The sequence below is a fragment of the Betta splendens genome, chromosome 4 (assembly GCF_900634795.4).
Source record: "Betta splendens chromosome 4, fBetSpl5.4, whole genome shotgun sequence".
NCBI lineage: Eukaryota > Metazoa > Chordata > Actinopteri > Anabantiformes > Osphronemidae > Betta > Betta splendens.
The window spans coordinates 17,302,057-17,323,629 of NC_040884.2; the positions used below are offsets into that span (position 1 = coordinate 17,302,057).

The following is a 21,573-nucleotide window of genomic DNA, read 5'->3' on the forward strand; positions in this document are numbered from 1 at the left end:
GAAATGCCAGAAAAAGCTCCGCGTCCCCCCCTTTGGTTCCTTTGTGGTCCATTGGAAACATCTGGGCAGTGGGAGGGAGGGGAGGGGCGGTGGGGGGGTCAGGGTGTGCACATTCATGCATGTGGTCTGGGGAATAACTTTTTTTTAATAACACATAACACAGTGACCCCTTGACCTGACTTCCCTTACAATGTTCCCATCGCGCTGAGAAGCTGAAGATGCTGAGAAAATCCAGTGGATGCCGTTAAACCATGAGCTCATTAACGATCGGTTAGGAGCTTTTAACTTATTTCTGATTTAAATATGAGACAGCTCCTGGAGGTGAGGACTTCGGTGTTAGGCTTTTCTTCCACATGCACCGTCCTTAACAGATCACGTATCATATCCGAGTCCCGCACCTCTGCGGCTGCTCCTACAATTCCACACTTGCCACCTGAAACGTTAACGTCTCCATAGTGTTTGACATCCTGCTCACATCAGTCAGACCGCAGCGCGCGCCGGTTGTTCGCCCTGTAGCTGCACGCGCCGCGCATACTAAACAGGCGGCTGCGTTTGCTGCTGCTGCTCCGCTTCACTCGTGGGAAAACGTGAACTCGCGCGACGATCGAGCGTCAAACTCACCGACAGGAACTCGAGCGTGCCGATGTAGTCCCGTTCAGTCTTGAGAAGTTCGTTGAGGACGCACACCCGCAAGCGGAGCTGTTTCTCCACGTCCTTCCCGCTTTCCGCTCTGTGTTCAGTTCTGCTGTCGTCGGTCATTGCGAGTAAATGCATGCAAACTTTGTTTCCTTCAGTGAATCAAGCAGCATCATCAGCCGGAGGTCAGCGGTGATGGTGTGAGGTTTGCAGCAGGAGCCAAAGGTCTCAACGGAGCACGAACGGTTAAAAACAACAAAGTCGCCGAAATCCTGAATGATAGCGCAAGAAAAAGTGAGGCGAGTAATAAAACGAATGAGCTAAAACAAAACAGACGCTGAGATGGAAGTTACACAACAGCGCCAGACACTTTCCCACACAGCGTGAGAGCACAACCAGTGGACAGAGTTAAAAAGTTGGGTCCATGTGACTCCTTCCTGAGATCTTCATCCTAATCCTGCCTCTCCACAGCCGCTGGCGCACGGGACCGGCGTCAAGGCGCACGCAAAGCGCGCCGCACGTTCCTGCGCTCGCGGGCGCTGCAGGTGTCAAAATAAAATCACCGCCGCGAGGTTTAGGAAAACACCGAGTTGCAGAATGCGTCGCATCTTTATTCATGAAACAATTTGAACTATGAATAACGGGGGAATTGCAAAAATGCACTTGTTTCGTGTAAAATGTCTAAATTACTCCACTACTCTGCCCGTGTTTGGCAGCCATTCTCTTAATTTGAAGGAACCATCGTTGGAGTTATCGGATTATTATCGTTAGATCTCGTTAACTTGAAATTCCTCGCTCCTAGACGGCACTTAGATTCTTTTCGCCTCCTAACCAAACAGATTTCACTCAAATCAATGAATTGCCCACATATATTATAACTCTGATTTATTATTTCCACAAACAGCATGAAAGACGGTAGACAGAGCAGCAATGTTTCATTAAGTTGCTTTGTTTATCCTGATCGTTGCTTTGTATATTTATTTATAATTTATTGATAAATTTATTTATAATTTCCAACCTGAACCAGATTACTCTAAATTAAACCCTCTTAAACAGATTATGATTTTAAGATTTGTAGTCATTTCAACATGGACAGTTGAGCGCGTTAACATCTCACAAAGTCAGGATTCAGTTAACTTTCTGAAATAAAATCCTACACTTATATTCATATGATTTTTTGTGGAGCGTACTGGAGCACAGACCCCTACTGATGAATGCCCCAGTTTATCAGGACCAGGAGCTCTTACAGGTTAGGATCACTTTTGAGAGGTAAGATCAGGACAGGCCCTGTGAGTAAATCTTGACATGGAGTAAACCCTGGTGGTTAAATGCAGTACTGCAGGCTGGTAATTTACCTCTGGCTGATGAAGGCACCTGCTGTACAGTTTCTTCGCTTCCACCAGAGAGCAGTATTGTGTTGTACTCATATGAATCAGGGGGCTTTGGCTGAACCAGGACCAGGGGCTCAGGCTTAAACTTAATATTAAGTCTATTTCTTGACTGTTTTTGATCATCTGGCTCCCAGACCAACACTAAATGGACTAAAATGTGGTCCCTGTACGAAAAAAAGCTGAGAATGCTGCTGGTTTTATTTCAACCATTCCATTTCAGGTACGGCTCCAAACCCTCAGATTTTATTAGCCGTAACTTATATTATTTGTGGCTGCGAGGAAGGTTTCCGCTCCTCCCACTGGAAAAGGATCGTCAGGCTGATTTGAGTCACTCTTTCTGATTATTGCGCTCAACATCAAACAGAAGCGGCGATAATCATTGACCCTGATAGGAGGCATCGCCTTTTAGTGCGGGAGCCAAAACCAACTTTCCTCCACTTCTTTCTCTTCAAGCTGAGGAAGCTGAGTGTGTCAAATATCAAGGTTTTAGTCACTCTGGCTAATGTCTCCACGTATTTGCCAAGGAACGCCCTTCCTCAGCCTCAAGCAAGGAAACGTATATCACACATGGGCATTCATACATACTCAAGTGGAGCAACACTACAGTCCCTGTGCTGGGACCAGTTTGCGCTACAACGATGCTCAACAGTGTGTTGAAGAAGTCACCAACAAACACCTCACTTGTTTTGTGTCATGAAGCATTAAGACTAGGAGGATGTGCCAGCTCCTCTCATGTTGAATGGCTTCCTCTCCTGGCAGCCACACGCAGCCTGGACGACTGGACCACATTCAATAATAATCCTAATCCTCCTGCGACACCTTTATATTGGACCTACAGTAAATGATACGCCTCCAATTCCCACGTCGGCCCGGTATGTTTTCGCCCGTCTTTCATCTCGCACAGAGCGGCTCTGTGAGCTACTGCAAAAACAAATGTATTAACTTCCAAACGGAACGTTGTGGCGCGGGGAAAAGAAGCAGCGCCTGATAATTCCTCTTGATCGCCGACGTGATGGTTGATTTTCCTGCTGGCAGGTGAGCAAACTCTTTGTAATGTGTTCAAATTTGGACAAGTTGTAACATAAGTAGCCCCTAAACTGGTTGCACCACATCCACTGCTCTAACAGAGGATTTGGTTGTTAGTGAAGTGCAGGTATTTAAGCAAAACTCGAGCATTTTTTTTTGCTGACCTCTAAAGGACCCACTTCGTTCCCCGTCCAGGCTGCTCACTCTTGAGCGCTCTCTCCTACTTTCAGCCCTCCCTAGAGGTTCAGGAGGTCAGAGATGTGCACTCGCAGCTTTGTCAGTGACCTCTTAGATCCTGCCGGTGCCCTGACGACGTCACAAAGAGCTGCAGTTGAGGCCACAGTTTGACCAGATCCTCCCTCGTCGCCGCAGCCTTTGACGGCTGCAGCCCAGGCTGTGCTCGTATCAAAGGGCCCATTCACTCTTCACACAGGGTCTGAACCCTGAGGGACGCGTCACGATACCAGGCCGGTGGGTCGGTCTAGGATTGCTCAGCTTTAACCCGAGGGCTGTGAAAGATGCTTGGTTCACCTTCCCCCAGCTTCATAAATCAGAGCCACATGCTCAGGTTTGTGCTCTCTGCTTCGTCCCACTGCCTCCCAGAACTGAAGCAGGCTTCAGACCTGTATCCTGGTGCCCAGCTAGTTACACCCCAAGGAAGCAGCATGTAAATAGCAGGTATTTACTGTACAGTGATGGGTCTGTGTGCAGCCTTCACAGCTTCTACACCGATGTTATTTGAAACGTGGATGAATGTCGCAGCGTTGGATGCTCTACAGTGTCATTTGTGGCTTTTACAGTTGCTTTGTCAATATTACGTCTATGTTTTGCGGTAAATATATGAGGTTATGCATTATTGTGGGCGGCGACAGTAACAGCATTCCAGGCCTGTCTGCTGCATTGTGTGTTTTGGAGGTGAGTGGGGGTTGGAAAGAGCAGGGTGTGTTCAGGGTCTGTTGTACAGTAATTGGGTGTAAGACAGGTGGCGCGCTGTTGACACTGGAGAGAAGCATGTGAAAAATGCGTTGACAAAAGAACACGGCTGCCAGTTGACTTAGACGTTTAATCACAGCGTTGGGTGATAAGCAGGGGATCAAATGGAGGCACGGAAAGCCCAGAATAACAGGGGCAGCCGCCTAGAGCCCCGCAGAGGGATTCCTGGTGGAGGCTGCGATAAAGCTGGAGGCGGTTATCACGCTGCTTCAGTTGGACAGAGGTGAACGAGGGAGGTGACGCCTCCGCAGCCTGCCATCCAAACTGGGTTTACTGGGCCGTTTCTCCTCGTCCACGCGGGACACGCGCTTTGTGGGGGTTAGAGTTCAGGTCTCCACGGATCATTGGAGCCCACGTCCCGGCTCCGTGCGCTCCAGGTTCGCTACAGATGAGAAGCAGCGCGCACCGGAGAGGGATCCGGTTACCAACTTCACCGACTCCGGGCCACGTGACTCGGGTCCTCCTCGTTTTAAAAACGCGCCGTTGCGAGCGCGCGGTTCCCTCCAGAGCGTCAAGGGGGCCGACGCTTCTCTTCCACCACCTGAGCGACTCTCGCACCCTTTTTCTTACTCTGCGCGAGTCGGAGGACGGATGTCGGATGATGTCGGCAGCCTTCTGACGGCGCGCGCCCCCGAGCCCTAAGAGTTCGTGTTTCCGATAAGTTGGCATCCTGTGAGCCGGTCTGTAATCGGCACCTCGCCTTTGATCCGCTGGCCAAGAATGGCCCCGGAGCGCACGGACGCGCTCCGCGCCCCCGCTTTGCTGGCGTGCGTGATGATCTGCAGCAGCGTGCTGCGTCCCGCCGGTGCCCGTCTCTACAACAACCGCTACGCAGGGTGAGTAAAGACCCCCGGTCGTTTCTGGGGAGAACTGGGGCTCCGCTTCAGAGAGATGGGAGAGAGTCCGAGAATGAACGAAGAAATGACTTAATGGTCTGTTTGAGACATGCGTGTGTAGTAATAGAACGTCTTTTAGTTTCCTGCTCTTCTTGCAGGAAACTATAGACGATTTGAACAAATCTGCAGAGAGGCTCTCACGTGGAACAGCAGCCGTCTGCTAAAATGCCCTTGTTCATTTATACGGTAGACTTCCAAAGAGCTTTTGGTGGAATAGGAGCAGAGGAAGGCCAGCGCTGCTGGAAACTCCCTCCTCACAACATATATTTTGGATTTCTTCCAATTATTACGTACCCTGCACCACCGCCGCTGTGCCTCACAAAGAGCCGTCACTGTAAAGAGAAGCCCTACAGTATTAGGCTTGCGTCAGGACGTGGACGCCGAAGAGGTGGCTGCCGTGCGGCACCACGCGGGAGAAAATATCACGCTGCGCTCCAAATTTTGTTTTGAAGTTTCAGAGATTCGTGGCTCTGAGTGATTGTCCTAGTTTTAGTCAGTTTCCCCCCATGTTTTGTATTTTTACCTCAAAAAAAAGTCCCATCTCCTATCACCGCCGTTGCCATGGAGACGGGCTGTTTTCTGGCAGCGTTGTTGTGGCCACCCAACAGGGTGGCTGCTCGCGCCCCCCCCCCCGGTCCTTTTGTTCCCTAGACCTCAGAATGGCCTGCTGCCACCTTTGTTTCCAGGGGCCCAACTTCCTGTGTGACACATTGTAAAAAAAAAAAAAAAAAGATGTGAGACAGGGCAGAAGAAGACGCTCAGAGAGAGAGAGAGAGAGAGAGAGTGGGACATGACAGGCAGGAACCAGGCGAACAAAGGCCGCCTGTAATTAGACGAATGGTATGAATTATTGTCCGTGAGTGAGGTCTGCATTTTATTTGGCGTAAGGCGATACAGAAGATGTGGTTTGGGAATGATGTTACTGTACAAACACTGTCTAGTTCCACTTGTTATCTGACAAGAAAGATTAAGTTATTCCATTTTTACCCATCCTTCACATTTTCATTACTTCAACTCATTCTGGCCTTTTGTTTTATGAAGTGGAATAATGCATTGAAAACGAGCAGAGAGGCTGTTGATTTTTATCTAAATCTCATCTCCTCCGTGAATCTGGCAAAAGGAGAGCGAACCATAAACCATCTATCTGTCGTCGTAGCTAACGAAATGCAATACGTAGCTTCAACCCTTTACCCTTATTGTGTCATTCAGTGATTTATTGTCCCAGCACAATTCATATGACAAACAAAGGAGTCACACAAAATACTTGAGCTCACAGTCAGTTTTAGTTTACCACCTACTGTCTGACAGGGCCGGTGGTTCTGCACATGTACCTGAATACGTGCACGAACAGCAGCTGCGCCTGCGTTTAACCTGAAGACATGAAACACGTCTCACACAGATCGTTTGACTGTCATCTGCACAACTGTAAAGGAGGAACCGCCCGTCGGACATCTGCTGCGATAAGTGTCACCTTCAGTCGGCACAAAAGGCGGCTTGCGGCCCCCGAGTCTGTGGCCCAGATGTTTTTCCCAGGATGCGCACTTGATCCTCGAGCTGAATTTTAGTGGCGTGACCCCGGCTGTAACCTGACTCACAGGGACTCTGTTGTTGTGCAGGGACCAAGTCTTCAGGATAACTCCAGGCAGCGACGAGGACGTCCGGGTGCTCAAGGACGTTCTGGAGCACGTGAAGGTGGGCACTCACGCTTTCTCATCTACTTCTTCTACGTCCTTTATTCTGCACAGCCGAGCTGTGGCAGCACACGTTTGTGCGGATGATGTGACTGAGACGGCAACAGTCTCAGAGGCTGATCTGAAAAAAAAGAGACCTTTGTCCTTTCTAGCACCACCCAGACCTGAATGTATTGTATCAGATATCTGAATAATGACTTATTAATTTTGAAGAACTTTTGAAAATAGCTCTCTAGGTCAGATCAAACACCTTAATAAAACCATCAAGCCTGCAACTGTAGCTAAGCCCTTATAATACTACTCATAGTTTGATTTGGAGCGTTCAGACGAGGTGTAGTCCAGCACCAACACAGCTCCAGCGCCGCAGGTGGACGCGCTCCCCGCGGCCGGCGGCGGCGGCGCTGGCCAGTGTTTGTGCAGCTGCGTGCTTTCAGTAGCTTATCCACGCTGACGGGCCTCCAGCGGCCCAGTCCAAGCGCTCAGGCTCGGGCTCGTCCTGGGGTCAGATAATTACCCGCTGTCTCCACGCGAGCTCCTGGAGGACATGTTTTAAAATGTCTAAGACACCAGTACAATATTAAAACGGTTGTCTCTGGAATGGAACTCATCAAATTCATTTCTTTATTTTTTTAGGTCCTTTTTTTGCAGATCAAGTGATTTGAGCTTTCTGTAAATGTTTTAGAACATCTAATACCAGGTTGGGAAGCGTCGTCAAAGCGCTGGCGAAGTTCAAGACGTAGATCCAACACTCAATAAAAACAGCCTCTCACTTCAGCGGACTTATTTTCTTTCACTTAACATGTCAGCGTCTGGCTACAGCTTCACCTCGTCTGTCTTAAAGAATGAGGCCACTTTTGTTAAACTATAACCTCTCCTTTGTTCTGCCAATGACACCATTGCATCAGGCAAAAGCCCACATTTAGTCCATAGCCTCTCTGAGTGCTCACAAAAAAGCTCAATCATTTAAACAATCAAAGATTTATAAAGTGAAGCAAAGAATACCTCTGCAGGCTTCATAAACACAGCCATAAACTTGTTTGTGTTTCCTGATCAGGGACATGAGCCCAGTGTGTTTTGGAGCTGTTTTAGCAACAGGAGAGCGGCGCTGAAACATTTGGGCCGCTCAACCATTTGGAAACGCCGTAAAGTTGCAGCAGCAGTGGAACACTTCGCACTGGAGGGCACCAGACATTCCAGCTAAAGGTCTTCTTCGCCGGCGCGTGAGGAGGCTCGGTTAATGCGGCATGCGCTCTGAAAACCATTAAAACAAATCGACACATTAACAAGCATGCGCGCCAGCCCGCGCGTCTCCAAATGAGAGCCAGCTGTGGACGTCCACGTGGGAACGCGGAACCTCTGGGCACACGGGCCGACCTCCACGCCGACGGCCGCTCGGACCGGGGCTCAGAGCGCTCTCCTCGTCGTTGTTATTTCATCCCCTACCACATGGTGTCTGTGTTTATTTGCCCGGCCTGCATGTAAAGCTAACAGACGGGGCTCCTGCGGCCTGATGGCAGGGGATTTGACATGTTGCCGATAGGAGGTCGAGCAGCAGGGAGGCTTTGATTTGTTTTCATTCATTCTTCTGCTATTAGTCTTATTACTGACGCTAAACTCAGTTTGAGCAGCCACATGTTAAATTGTTGCCTTGAAGATTAGTGATAAGAGATTTTTTCATATAAGAGGAGGAAAATGAGTCATTTATCTGTGACCTCTCATTCTTCCAAGGGTCACTGCTAAGCTGCGAAAGAGGATCATATCGGACCCGCCGCCTCCTAACGTCCCTCTGGGGGTTGGAGTTATTGTGGCACCTCATCTCAGGCCTTTGTTCCGTTGTCCTAGGTGGACTTCTGGCAGCCCAACAGCGCTTCGCTGATCGGCCCCAACGCCACCGTGGACGTCCACGTGAAGCGCGGTGACACCCGTGGTCTGCGCGCACGGCTGAAGCAAGAACACATCGACCACCAGTGAGTCTGGAGACAGTCTACTGTGAATGCAGAGGGGGACATGTGTCGCCCAGAGATAGTGCATTAGCAGACATTCCACACCCACAGGAACATCTGTGAATTACAGATCATTGGACATCATTGAATAATCCATCATCTGCCTGAATGCACGCTTTGCACGTGCGGAGTTGTCGTGATTTGCCCGCAGAAGCCTGGTCACAGACACACAATAGATCAGAGACCCTTTCATCTCTCAGCCTCATCCCTCATCAGAATTAAAGTTGAAATGGTGGAGTTTTATCAAAGCAGCCACAGTCGCACCCGCAGCTAGGAAAAAAGCTCAAACTGTGTCCTAGGGGAGAAACGACACCTTCATGTTCATCTCGCGGAGTTTTAGGGGATTCGATTTTATTCATGCGCTCACGTTCATAATCTGGTTCAGGTTGTAGCAGGAAGTGAAGCGGCTGATGAGAAAAATCTACTATAAACAGAAAAAGATGGACAAGATTAATGATGGCTGAACACAATGGGTATAATTAAGGTCTTGAATCCCTTTCATACTATTTTATTTATTGAACGCAGTGGAACTCTGCAGTTCCACCACGGTGTGTAGAAACAGATGAGGCTGATTGAAAGCAGTTGTATGAATGATGTCAGGCATGAGTCAGCAGCAGCAGAAGTCACAAGTATTAATTATGATGTCATGCCAATTTTTAATCTCCGTCACCTGCTGACTGATCAATACGTTATTCAGTAAAAGCACTGACCAAATAGAAAGAGACTCTGCAGCGTTTCCATGTTTACGTTCCATTCACAGGGCGGCTGTGGCCCCTGGCCCACGTCTGTCACGCCTGCAGCGTCTCACCCCCTCTTCTCCACGCACAGGGTGTTTATCTCCGATCTGCAGAGGGAAATCGAGAAGCAGACGGGAAATCGCTCCTCTCGCCAGCGCAGATCAGAGTCTCAGCATGACTACAACGTTTACCACTCTCTGGAAGAGGTAGATGTGAAAGCCACCATCCCAGCGTCACACAGAGTAAACAGACATCCTCTCTGCGATGGCCTCGAACGCCCGATGGCCCTCGCCCACAGGACCTTCACACTCAGACTCAGCTTCAGACACTCAGCCTTTAATTTCTCATTTTGATCAGCCTATGTGTCTGAAACACTGTTTTCTGCCCCTAAGATCCAGAGCTGGATGTTTGAGATGAACAGAACGCACCCGGACCTGTTGGACATGTTCTCCGTCGGGAAGTCGTACGAGGGAAGGCCGCTCTACGTGCTTCAGGTAGGAGCGACAGCAAACAGATAAGATAAACAGATAAACAATCGAACGTCCAGACTCGCGCTGGTCTAAAACGACATGCCCGTCTCCCGTCAGCTAGGAAAGAGAGGCCATCCCCATAAGAAAGCCGTGTGGATCGACTGTGGGGTTCACGCCAGGGAGTGGATCGGACCTGCTTTCTGCCAGTGGTTCGTCAAAGAGGTAGTCACCAAATGAAAGTAATAAAAAAAACACACCACTGCGTGAACGGTGGTCGGCATCAAGCTGCCGAGGACGCTTGGTCTCCAGGGTCTCAACCAAGCAAACAAACATTAACATCTGCTCAGTGCAGAAACTTAAGAATATTCTTTATTGTTCATATGGTAAACACAACCTAGACCTTTACTCAAATTCCATCGGGCCCGTAAAGGGTCCAGGTTGTGAAATGTGGACGAGCAAACGAGAAGCAGAAATCTAACAAAAGCCTTTAATGTTTTATGCCTAGACACCAGATGAGTGGGATTTGTTTGATTTGCAGCACAGTGTGACACAGACAACTAAGGCAGCTAAGTGAAAACATGCACATTCAGGGAGTAAAGACTAACTAAACTATTTTAAAATAATTGCCACCTAAAAGCTCAGACGAAGAAGTCAAACCTCTTAAATCGCTGTGATGCAGTAACTGCAGGTGGCCACTAGAGGTCAGGGTGGCATCCCAGTTGAATTAACCTTAGCCCTTTAAGCAGTATTAACCCAGTGTCCTAGTCGCCTCTGTCAAATCCTTATTCCAATAGTCATAGTATTAACTACTGTAGCTGTGTAGCTTTAAAGATAATGCTAATGAGCAAACCAAAGAAATCCATATCGCCAGCTTCTCTCCAGCTCAGTGTCATGGGCTGAAACATAACACATAACACCGTTGTTTAATATGATAATTACAGGGAATCGCCTCCTACCAGGATGACTCTGTGATGAGACGACTGCTGGACCAGCTCAGCTTCTACATCATGCCCGTCTTCAACGTGGACGGATACCACTTCAGCTGGACCACGGTACCGTCTGCCCATCCACACAACCTGACACTTTCATTCCCACATAGACGAGAACAGTGCGTCTGGCGAACTCAACGGCAGGTTAATAAGGTGATTTTATCGTGACCGGTGGACTGTAACCCCCTGTAGGATCGGTTCTGGAGGAAGACGCGGTCCAAAAATCCCAAGTTCCACTGCAGAGGCGTGGACGCGAATAGAAACTGGAAAGTGAAGTGGTGTGGTGAGTTTGATAACACACTGTGCTGTGGACACGCTTCCACTTGGCAAGACGTCTACTCTGTCCGTGGAAAGCTGTGGCTAAAATATCTGTGTGGTGACAACAGTCTGCGTGATGGCGTGTTCTGTGGGGCCTGGTGGGTGGCGGGTGGGGCGAGGACAGGGGCGGGTTCAAGGAACATTAGCTCATAGCACTAAGTAAGACTAAGATAATTTAATGATCCTTAATTAAAGATCAGCCTGGGCTGAAATACATGGCTGCAGTATTAAACATAGTCTGAAGCCAAACTCAGTAAAAGTGAAGCTGGCATCAAAGGTCACATTAACCCTTCTGAGTTCCAACAAACAAAGTCTGTTCATACATATTTCAGTGGATTCGATCATACATGCTCCTCTGAGTGACGCCTTCCAGAACACACAAAGGTTTGTGTTTATTTTTGCCACACTCATTTACATGATTCAAGGGCAGGTACGTTGACGTTCACTGTTCTAATGCTAATGCAGTAGGCGGCGACGCGCTCGTCAAAGGCCCAGACGTCACATCAGACGCTCACAGATGCATTTACTACATCGTCTGTATCCTCTTCACTGCATAATCAATGTCCACAATGTCATCACTCCACATCACGGTGGGCAAAACTCACATTCAAACCAAAAGAATTAACGTGCGAATCGACATGATCCTCCCCAGATGAAGGCGCTTCGTCCCATCCCTGCGATGACACCTACTGCGGCCCCTTTCCAGAGTCGGAACCCGAAGTCCGGGCCGTCGCCAAGTTCCTCCGGAAGCACAAGAAGCGCTTCAGAGCGTACATCTCCATCCACGCCTACGCCCAGATGCTGCTCTACCCCTACTCCTACAAGTACGCCACCATCCCCAACTTCAGTTGTGTGGTAAGACCCCTGTAAATGACTGTATCTGCCAGACGTTGTGATCATTTTATAATGTCTAAACACTAATTCCCAGGAGTTAGCGGCTCATAATGCAGTGACAGCCCTGTACTCTGCGTATGGAGTGAAGTACAGATACGGACCGGCCTCCACGACCCTGTGTGAGTAGTGATCCTTCAGAACACGGCGCATATTAGCGACAGCACTGCTCCAAGTGTTCTTGGTTCCTCGCAGACGTGAGCTCGGGCAGCTCCATCGACTGGGCCTACAGGAGCGGCATCCCGTACGCCTTCGCCTTTGAGCTGAGGGACACGGGGTACTTCGGCTTCCTCCTGCCCGAGTCGCTGATCAGTCCGACCTGCACCGAGACCATGAGAGCCGTGACGGCCATCGCGTCGGGGCTGCTGAAGAAGTGCAAGACGGACAGAGGCAGATTTCCATATATATGACCACAGCGGAGGTTCCTGGAGCCACACCCTCTGAGCCACTTATCTCTGCACCTCATATTTGAATGAGATTTCATTTTATGCCCTGATACTATCAGAGCGGGGGCTCAGAAGAACCAAGCAAAGCATGAATTCTAATTAGTTCCTCTTGCTTTTGATGCTGACTTTCTTTTTCCTCTGAAGAGGGAAGGCAGCGGTTGTGGGATTTTAGGAAATTCTACAGTAAGTGACAGCAGAACGACACTCACAGTAGCAAAGAGCCTCCTGACAGCCTTGAGTTTAAAGCAAACAAATAGAAGAACGGTCGTTATTTTAATCCTATAAGCTTTTTACAGTGAACTAGAAAAGGTCATTTCTGAAGAAATTACACGGGAGAGTTGCAAAAATAGGTAAACAATCAAAGCAAAAGAACGACAAGCCATTATGAGGAAAAAGGTAATGAAGCTACTAAGCACTTGTCATGATACAACAGCACTTTTACAAAGAAACAACTAAGCTTTCAATGAACACCGGGTAACGTTAAACAGCATTTCAAGAGGCTTTACAATCATTGAATAAATATTCCAGCTGCATTTTCAGTATTTTATTTTGCTAATTTCAAAATAAAATAATGAAATAAATGATTTTTGATTAAGTTTGTATGTTTTCCTCTAAAGCCTTTATTACTGCAACATTACTGGTGTACATACTTTGGCCGGCCACGTTCACTATATTTTTTAGATATGTCTGGCTCTGACATCCAGTTCAGCTATTTTGTAAAGGCTGTCAGTAAATAACTTACTGTATCATTACTCAGGTATGGCACATCAACAGTGTTAGCTAAGCTTATTTTTCACAGGTTTAAACTACAAATGTATTAAATGTACAAAATCTGACTTGAATAAATGTTATATATCAAATGCAGTCATATTAATGTCATATTTACATTTCTACTAGGCAAAAACAACTTTGCCTGTTTGTGCTTGGAATATGTTTATAATAATACATTTACAGTATCCTGGTCTCTTGTTTATGTCCACATAAGAGGAGTTTTTCTTCTAACTTTATTTCAGTAATGTGGTTGAATGGCACATTGACAGTCCTGGGTGTTTTGTACATGTTCATGCAAGTTTTAATGATTAACTCATTGCTCTTGAAAATGTGCAAATGACAGTTCCAAGCATCAAATGATTAATCTCGCGCTGACTTTCAAACCTCCTCCTCTTTTTCTTCTCCACTCCTTACATCCACAGTGAAACTGAGGCTCTGCTCTTATTTATGGATTCAGAAAGGTTGGGAATGACACACAAGACAGTCCAAAGTGAAAGTGAACTGTGCCGCCCACAGCCGCCAGATCTGTGTTGTCAGGTTGCCAGGTTTGCTCTGTGCTGGCTGCTGGACTTTGCTAAATGTTGGTCACGGCTGTAAGAGACGGTTTAGTAATATTAAACATGAGAGTGAACAGTGTCCTGGTTCAAATACAGGATTCAACTAAAGAACAGGATGATGAATGTTAATGTTTCGTTTAGACTGTAGAAAATATACAACTGTCATCACTCCTAACTGACATGCCTTTAGAAACTTACTACTTACAGTATGAGTGCAGCTCAAGCATTAAATATGCATTTTAACTGTTGTCAGGTTGTGTTTATACTGTACCAGCAGTCATGAAGCAGTTTAAATTAGTGGTTGAGTCCACAAAGCCTTGGATGAAGTGGGATCAACATTGTTCAAGCTGTGTTTAAATTACTAAAAAACAGAGATACAGAGGTTAAACACATTCTTATTTACAGCTGTGATAGAGCAAGATTTTTTCTTCAGCCTATAGCTTTACAACTAAAACAAGGCTAAAGTTAAAAGGCAAAAAATATAAGGACAAAAGTTTATGTTTATATGAGGTGTGAAAATATGAGAAACAAACGTGCACATCAAAGTTTATTATATGTTAAAAGTAACTTTGGTTTTCTTCTTATGTTCCGTAACAAACACTTGCTCTAAGACTTCAGACTCTCTCCCTCTCTCTCTCTCTCCCCTGCCTGTACTGCGGCCGCTCTCTCGCACGCGCGTGACGTCGCTTCCTCTCTCCAACATGGCGCAGGAGGCAGGTCGTTAGTGGAGATCTGAGGGATTTACTCCACCTTCTGTGTTTATTTATGTTTGTCTGTTAGGGGCTCTGCGGCTGACATTTGTAGAGGAATACATCTCCATCCGAGGCGGCTGCAGACCCCCGTGGGACCACGCACACCTCGCCCCAAATTCCGGTGCGACATGTTTGAGGGCAAAAAGACGAAAAACATGTTCCTCACACGAGCTTTGGAGAAGATCCTGGCCGACAAGGAGGTGAAAAAGGCTCATCACTCTCAGCTGCGCAAAGCCTGCGAGGTGGCACTGGGTGAGTTGTGTCGCCGAACGTCCCATTTCGCCGTCTTTTTACTCCCCGGCGGAGACACGTCATGCAGCCGTTCACTTATTAAAGGCTTGTCCTGCAACCATGTCGCAGTGTTTGGCAGCGCCGTGCCTTCTCCATTCATTACGGGCCGGGTGTTGCTGCTGTCTCACTCGCTCGCGCTGTAATTTGGCCAAAGCTGCGTGGTTTTTGACCGCCGTGGCTCGCGCGCCGTGGACACGATTCCGTATTAAACGCGGAAATGGTGCAGCAGGGGTGGGTGTGTGCTACACCGACCCGATGCTGCGAAACTATTAGCTTAGTCACAACAGGCCGAATAGCGGAGGTAAAAACAAAGTTGTTGACGCCCGGTCGTCCCTCGGCATCGAGCAAACCAACGACTACTCGTTTTACGGTTGTCGAGCGCAGGCTTTCCGTGCATAGACGGTCTCGCTGTGCGCGTGAACTCCGTGGAGGTGGGATGTTTTCGTCTCTTCCTGGTACACAGGAGATGGAGCCGTGCCCAGTCCGTTCGGGGAGTGTTTGAGACGTTGTCTTTTATCACATCTGTTATTTATTAAGCCGTTGATGCATTAAGTACTTTCGACCTTCCGCCTCCGTGGTGTGTTGTAAAACTACATGTGAAGCAGGGACATTAAGAAGTAGAAGGTGACAGCTGTCAGCACCTTTCTTCCGACATGTCAAGTTGACGGAAGTCACATGCTTTACTTCCGGTCTTTAATAAATAAAGCTGTGCACAAAATACACGTAATACGATTCCATTCGTAGCATTTCTTCAACAAGTCAATTTTAGCCTAGTTGTTCTTTGTTGTTGCAATACGCCGTCCTCATTAAAGACAAGGTTACACCATGTCTCATCGCACAGACTCCGTCTTTATTTTGAAGGCAACCTCGCGTACTTCCGGTCTTCATTCCCCTGGTGTCTTTGTTAGATGTGTTATTTTCCCAAACACTCCTCAAGAGGTGACCGATAAAATTAAATCTACACAGTTAAAGTCCATTTAAGTCAGGGAATCAGTGCAGGTGATATTTTACGTTTTAGTGCTACAGCTAATGTGTCTTTTACATGCCAGTCCAGTGTGGCTTTGGATCGCGTTGGGTTTGTCCTGCACTGGGAGTAATATGACCCTGCCAGAGAAACAATGAGTCCACATTGTGCCTCAGCCAAACGGTCCTACCTGAGACCGATCCAGCCATTATCAACACATTCAGCTGTTGTGTGGGCTTTTGCAGAGGCCTTGAAGGCTAAATACACGGTTTGTCCAGACTTGCCCTGATGTTTTGTAAAACCAATCCAACCATACAAATGATATATTTCTTCCCTTACATCAATGTGGGCAGAGGAACAGAGAAAACAATGTGCTGCCTGCAAAAGGTTGTCCTTTATTAAAGGATTGTTTTTGCAGTGATTTAAGTAAAATGCCATGATTTGTGGAGCAGCAGTGATGTTATTACCTGCCAATTGAAGTATGAGACCTTGATTGGATGACAGGTCTATTGATTATAAATAGGTTACTTACACTGTGTTTTTTATATTCACATACATGACTTCCACCATCATTAATTATTTACTATTTATAGAGCAGCTGAATATTCTCCTGCTCTATGATGTAGTGACAAGCCTTTTTCTTTTTCTCTGCCACTACTCATAGCTTGGCACTGAATTATATCTTATTTCCCCTGTTAAAAAGCAGTATAAGTTTTACCACCACTGCTTTTGAGTATTCAGGTAGAGACAGGCAAGAACTGTTATGACCTTAACCACTTTGCGTTAGTGCTGTGCAAAAATGGAAAAGTAAAAAGTCTCATAATTAACTGCGATGAGCACAGCGGTAGTAGTGCATATCTAAAGCGACTGGGTGACCTAGTATACTGAGTGACTTACATAATCCCCTCTAGCTCTTGGGGCTCTGAGACATCTCAGAGAGGATGCCTGTGCCAAAGTCTTCTTTCTGCTGTCACAGAAACTCTTCCTGTTATAGATTGCGTGTGTTCAAATTTAGGTATTGTTTGATATCTTCATTGCATAACACAAGATAGTATTTTTGTTTAGCTTTTAATTCTTGCTATATTTTTGTGGCCTACCTGGAAGTGAGTCATGCTTGTTTGTGTGTGTGAGTATAGGAATGAGGTGAACTGCTTACCTTTGCCACACAGTCTATCCTCATCCTAACCTGTCAAACTGACCTTTCCTTTGGATGATCAAAATGTCACTCAGCTGTTTCTCGAGGAAGACTGCCATCTCAATTTTTCACACACTCCAAAAACGTATCAGTAGCAGGAGCCTATTATCTCCAGATCACATTGTCGGCTTCTTTGAGAGGAGCCTGTGTGAAAGCAAGAAACAGAACAAGGGTGAGACTGACAGTTGAGTCAAAATATCAAAGGCCGCCTTGCTCTTTCTGCTCACCACCTTTCAGGAGTGAGCCTGCAGGCTTTGGGCCATTGTTTTCGCACTTTCCGGCTTCATACGACGCCTGCATTTCACGTGGTGGCGTGTTTTTGACCCCTTCTCCCCGTCTTGACAAGTTAACGTAGCTTTGCTAAAATCCAGTGGCGCCGTAACTGTAACATGCTAAATCGGGGACCTTGAACAAGCTGTCAGGCAACAAGGAGTGGGGACTTGCTTCCAGGCTAGTAGCCACTGAAGGAGTTCAGTCCCCGCTGAGCACATTTCTCATTATCTCTCCCCATAGGGTGTGCGATCTGAGGGTCAGCTTAAGTGGTCACAGCAACATGGAAAGTGAGGCGGCTCATTCTTGATCTTGCATTCCGTTCTCACTTTGCACATTCTGTTCACGTGGCGAAGACGGCGACTGGAAACCTAAATCCCTTCATCTGTGTCCGACGTCTTGTCGCATACTCATTATTTCTTTTATTTTTTTTCTTGTCACTGATCGCTGAAAATGAATTATTTACTCATTAGCAGCAGCGGAATGTTAAAAACGTTTGCTCGGTAGGAGCAAAGGATATACAACACAGTACATTGGATGTACTGCCTTTGTGCCAAATAACATTCATTATTCTCCTGTGTTTGTGTCTTGTGTCCACAAACTCATCCTGTTACATTCATCCTGTCGCTGTTTCCCAGTGGACAGGCAGGATGTACAGGTTGTTTTCCTGAGGTAACATCCACTAAAAGCCCCTTTTTTTTATTTGTATGTATGTGTGCAAGTTGCAAGTCATATTAAACTGTGAATCTTGAGCCGCTCTTACTGTGTTCACATTTATTAAATCAGAATGTTTTTGAAACGCTGGGTGGGTATTAGAGAATAGATTGCAGTGAGGCAGGGGCTGGAAGCTGTGCTGACATGGTTCACTGACTCTTGGCATACTATAATGGTATTAGTCCTCATTGTCTTAGTAATTTAATAGTGTTTTTATCAATGAAATCCTATTGTTATTGGTAAATGCTCCTGAAGGCTTCATTTTCACGCTAGTCCATTTACTGTACTTATCACCTTTACATGGTTACCTACATATAATTGTTTGTTGACTGTAAAAAAGATGTTTTTGCAAACACTAATGTCTTTTTTGCATTTGTAGCAACTCTGTAGCCAACGTATGTTCTGATCCAAAGCCAAACCAATGCAGACGACAACAGTTTCCGTGCTGCCTCCTCGGGTCACCTTTTCTTTAGCGCTGGCAAAGCTTGCAGCAAAAGCAAACAGGACTAATGTGCGCCCTGATCGTCGAGGATGGCGAACACATGCTCCACCATGATAAGCAGCACCACAGTCACCACATGCCTGCTCACGATAAGCACCGGGCTATAAATGATACAGTTTGTTAATTAAGGTTTTTCCCAAAGATCCACCCAGCCTTCTCTAAATCTTAACTACACGAGGCGACAGTTGGCCGATGTTTGTGCTCTTACTCTATAACAGCTTTTCTGGTTTGATATCTGAAACCAATACTCGCATAGAAAGAAATCAACGAGAAGTATAAATCAGTTTGACTCAGATTCCCATATGGCAGAGCCACACCGGGTAACCTTCTGATTAAACTGGAAGGCATGGATGGGGATGTGATAACGTAAACGAGTGAAGAGAGGGCAGACGTCAGCTTCAATTTTATGCCCCCTTTATTTGTCAGGGCGCTGTAAATGTTCATGGCACATAATGAATTTTCCTACAACAACTCTGCTCAACTTTTAGACCCTAATTGGAATGGGATATACTGTGTGTGTGTGTGTGTCTACAGTTCACAAACTCTTAAAACTGAATAAGACATCCAGCAAAGCTGCAAGTAAACAGGGATGTAAATCCTCTCGGAGGAGCAGACGGGATTTATGGAAGTGTAGTAAACCCAAGAATCTGTCACTTACTGGGACATCGAGCTGCTGAGAAACACATTATATTTCTCACATTAAAACATCTTGTTTTTCTTAAATAAATAATAAGTATTATTGTCATTGGTCGGTTGAATACTGGATTTGGATAAAACGAGCGGTCTGGCTTCAGAATGTGCCGCCTGTGTACATACAGCGAGCTCCCATCAGATCTATTGCATGCACCTGAAGGAAAATGAGACGTGGGACAGGGTGAGTCCATGTGTCTGGTTTCTGCCTCGTCCCTCCCCTCTGTAATGAGAGCAGACACTTAAGCTGCCTGTAACCCCAAAGGTTGAATGGTATCCAGATAATGAGCAGTGGAGTCGTCAACACGGACCAACGCTCACGCTGCAAACATAAATAATCCTTTTATCTCAATGAAGGAGACTGTTTAGAATTCAAAAGGAACAGTCTGCCTGACTTTTTTTAATTTTTATTTTTTCTGATTCATCCATCCATCCATAAAACATTATTTTCCTCCACTGATGCCTCCTTCAGTCCTGGGACAGGTGATAAATTAATTACACCTTCAGCCGATGAAGTGGAAGAAGTGAAATCCTCCTCTGTCTGCCATTCACCTAGTCTCTCTGTCTTTTTTGATGTATAATTATATATTTCCAGAAATTAGGTACCAAACAAAACACATTCCCATTATTGAAATACTTCAGAAAGTAGTAAAAAGAAAAAGTTTATATTGTAATGATGGAAAAAAAAGGGATACACAGGTTGCAGCTCTGCAGGTTGCTGAGCGTTTTGACAGCCTGGCTATTGGCTGTCATCACCTTAGACCCAAGTAGCGATGAAGGAGCCAACTAAGGCCTGCTGCTATGTCTTCCTTCTCATCAGATGTGACTCAGCTGGCCTTTAACATAGATGGAGCTGTTAAGCGGATTTTTTTCTAGTAGCCTCTCACGTTGCTGCAATAATCCAAAAGCATTTTCTTCACAGACTTCAAGGTGGTGGGGGGGGGTGTACTGTATGTGCAGCTGTTCACAGGATGCTTCCATTTTAAACGTACGCAGTACAAGCTCTTTACAGACATGTCCAACAATTGTTTGAACTCTTCAGGTTTACAGATTTGGAGGGTTAGATTGAGAGGTGCTAATAATATACAGGGATGCAAAACAGGGCCCACCCCATTAAAGCGCCACTTTGGCTGAATGATTTCAGGGCGCAGTTCACTGAGCACGCGTTCGTCTCCCGCTGCCTGTTAATCTCCAGCACAATAACAAGGACCCAGTTTCAGAGGACTGAAAATGCAGAAAAGTGCCAAATCATACGTGCACAGCAGAATTACCAACCATGAATTCAGCCAACAGCTGAGTAATCCAAGCCTTGTTGAGAGCGTGTGCTTTCTGACTTTTTGGCTCCAAAATTACTGCCTTGATTCATCCACGGCAGTGAGACCAGTTATTAGACACAGCCTTATACAAGTGCGAGTGAGGGGGCTGGTGGGACGCACACATGCAGACGTGCACACACACGAGCGCACACATGATTAGGTAGCCCAGACAACCTCTGACAGTGCTTCCTTCTTCCCCTCCAAATGTAATTACTGCTGTGCAACCTTTCCTTTCAGGCTGGACAACAGAAATGTCAGGGGTCTGATCTTTCTCAGGCTCCGCGGCCTGGTCCAGCTGCCCCGTCTTTATCTGCGTTTGTTGGAGCTGGACACCTGTGTACTAGTTCATCCTCAGATTAGCATCTCAGCGGTGCTACATCGCGGCCTTTATTATTAGGCCCGTGGCCATTATCTAATTAAAAACTGTTTTCAGTTCACCGTTGCTAGATTAATGAATACACCAGAGATGTAATAATGTTGCCAGTCCGGGTGGTGAAGTCAGCTTTTGATTCTGAAGCCACAGTCTTGGCCCTGAAGCACCAATCTCCACTCAAACCGTGCCACTCTTGACACGTGTGAACGTATTACATGTCGGTGGTTCATCTCTCCAGACACAGTTACTGTGACTACCGGTTTCGGAGGCAAACAGCACTCAAGCACTGTGTCAAATTGTAGTTGGTGCCAACCGTGGGATTCAAGCCAGATGCAGATGGACTCACTTTGAAATGGAAATGGTTCTGCAGGAGGCGGGTTTCCTCCAGTTCAATGTCCAGGTGATAGAAACGAAGTCACAGGCTAATATTTATCATTTCCTCTCTGCACTGTATGCATGAAGACTGATGGATGCACATTAAGGAGAAGTCTGTACAATTTTACCATCAGAAAGTAATTACATGTAGAATGTTTTTTTTCTGTTAATTCTGTGATTTTAATGCTAAAGAACACAAAGAGGAAGCCGAACTGTGTCCCACTGTTGCCTGGAATGCTCTGCTTCAGCCTCAACCTCGTAAAATACGCCTGCATGTAGAGCATCTGCATGAAGTCCTCTCACACAAAGCGCAGAC

General features: G+C 46.5%; 3 protein-coding genes and 1 long non-coding RNA gene across 6 annotated transcripts in view; 2 read left to right on the plus strand and 2 right to left on the minus strand.

The window, feature by feature from the left end:
• Nucleotides 1-1,107, minus strand: part of prex2 (phosphatidylinositol-3,4,5-trisphosphate-dependent Rac exchange factor 2) — a 53,189-nt gene extending 52,082 nt beyond the window's left edge. The window contains exon 1 of the mRNA XM_029148498.3: nt 622-1,107. Within this exon, the coding sequence (XP_029004331.1) occupies nt 622-774 (153 nt within the window). The 5' untranslated portion in view covers nt 775-1,107. The remainder of the gene's footprint in view (nt 1-621) is intronic.
• Nucleotides 1,108-4,102: 2,995 nt separating this feature from the next.
• Nucleotides 4,103-12,774, plus strand: cpa6 (carboxypeptidase A6). Its single transcript, XM_029148761.3, has 11 exons — nt 4,103-4,882; nt 6,559-6,634; nt 8,476-8,600; nt 9,465-9,579; nt 9,766-9,867; nt 9,961-10,065; nt 10,785-10,895; nt 11,025-11,115; nt 11,803-12,005; nt 12,079-12,163; nt 12,237-12,774. The coding sequence occupies exons 1-11, from the start codon at nt 4,767-4,769 to the stop codon at nt 12,449-12,451; spliced, it is 1,344 nt and encodes a 447-aa protein (XP_029004594.1). The 5' UTR covers nt 4,103-4,766; the 3' UTR covers nt 12,452-12,774.
• LOC129603934 (uncharacterized) lies at nt 12,748-14,355 on the minus strand. The gene is made up of 2 exons (XR_008694338.1): nt 14,087-14,355; nt 12,748-13,849 (listed from the first exon to the last, which is right to left on the minus strand). It is a non-coding gene; the product is annotated as an uncharacterized LOC129603934 (long non-coding RNA).
• Nucleotides 14,356-14,457: 102 nt separating this feature from the next.
• The window catches only part of arfgef1 (ADP-ribosylation factor guanine nucleotide-exchange factor 1 (brefeldin A-inhibited)), a 33,369-nt gene continuing 26,253 nt past the window's right edge, over nt 14,458-21,573 (plus strand). The window contains exon 1 of one of the 3 annotated variants that reach the window (XM_055507723.1): nt 14,458-14,819. In XM_055507723.1, coding sequence (XP_055363698.1) covers nt 14,696-14,819 — 124 coding nt within the window. In that variant the 5' untranslated portion in view covers nt 14,458-14,695. The remainder of the gene's footprint in view (nt 14,820-21,573) is intronic. The other 2 variants (XM_029148752.3, XM_029148755.3) reach the window with 2 other exon arrangements.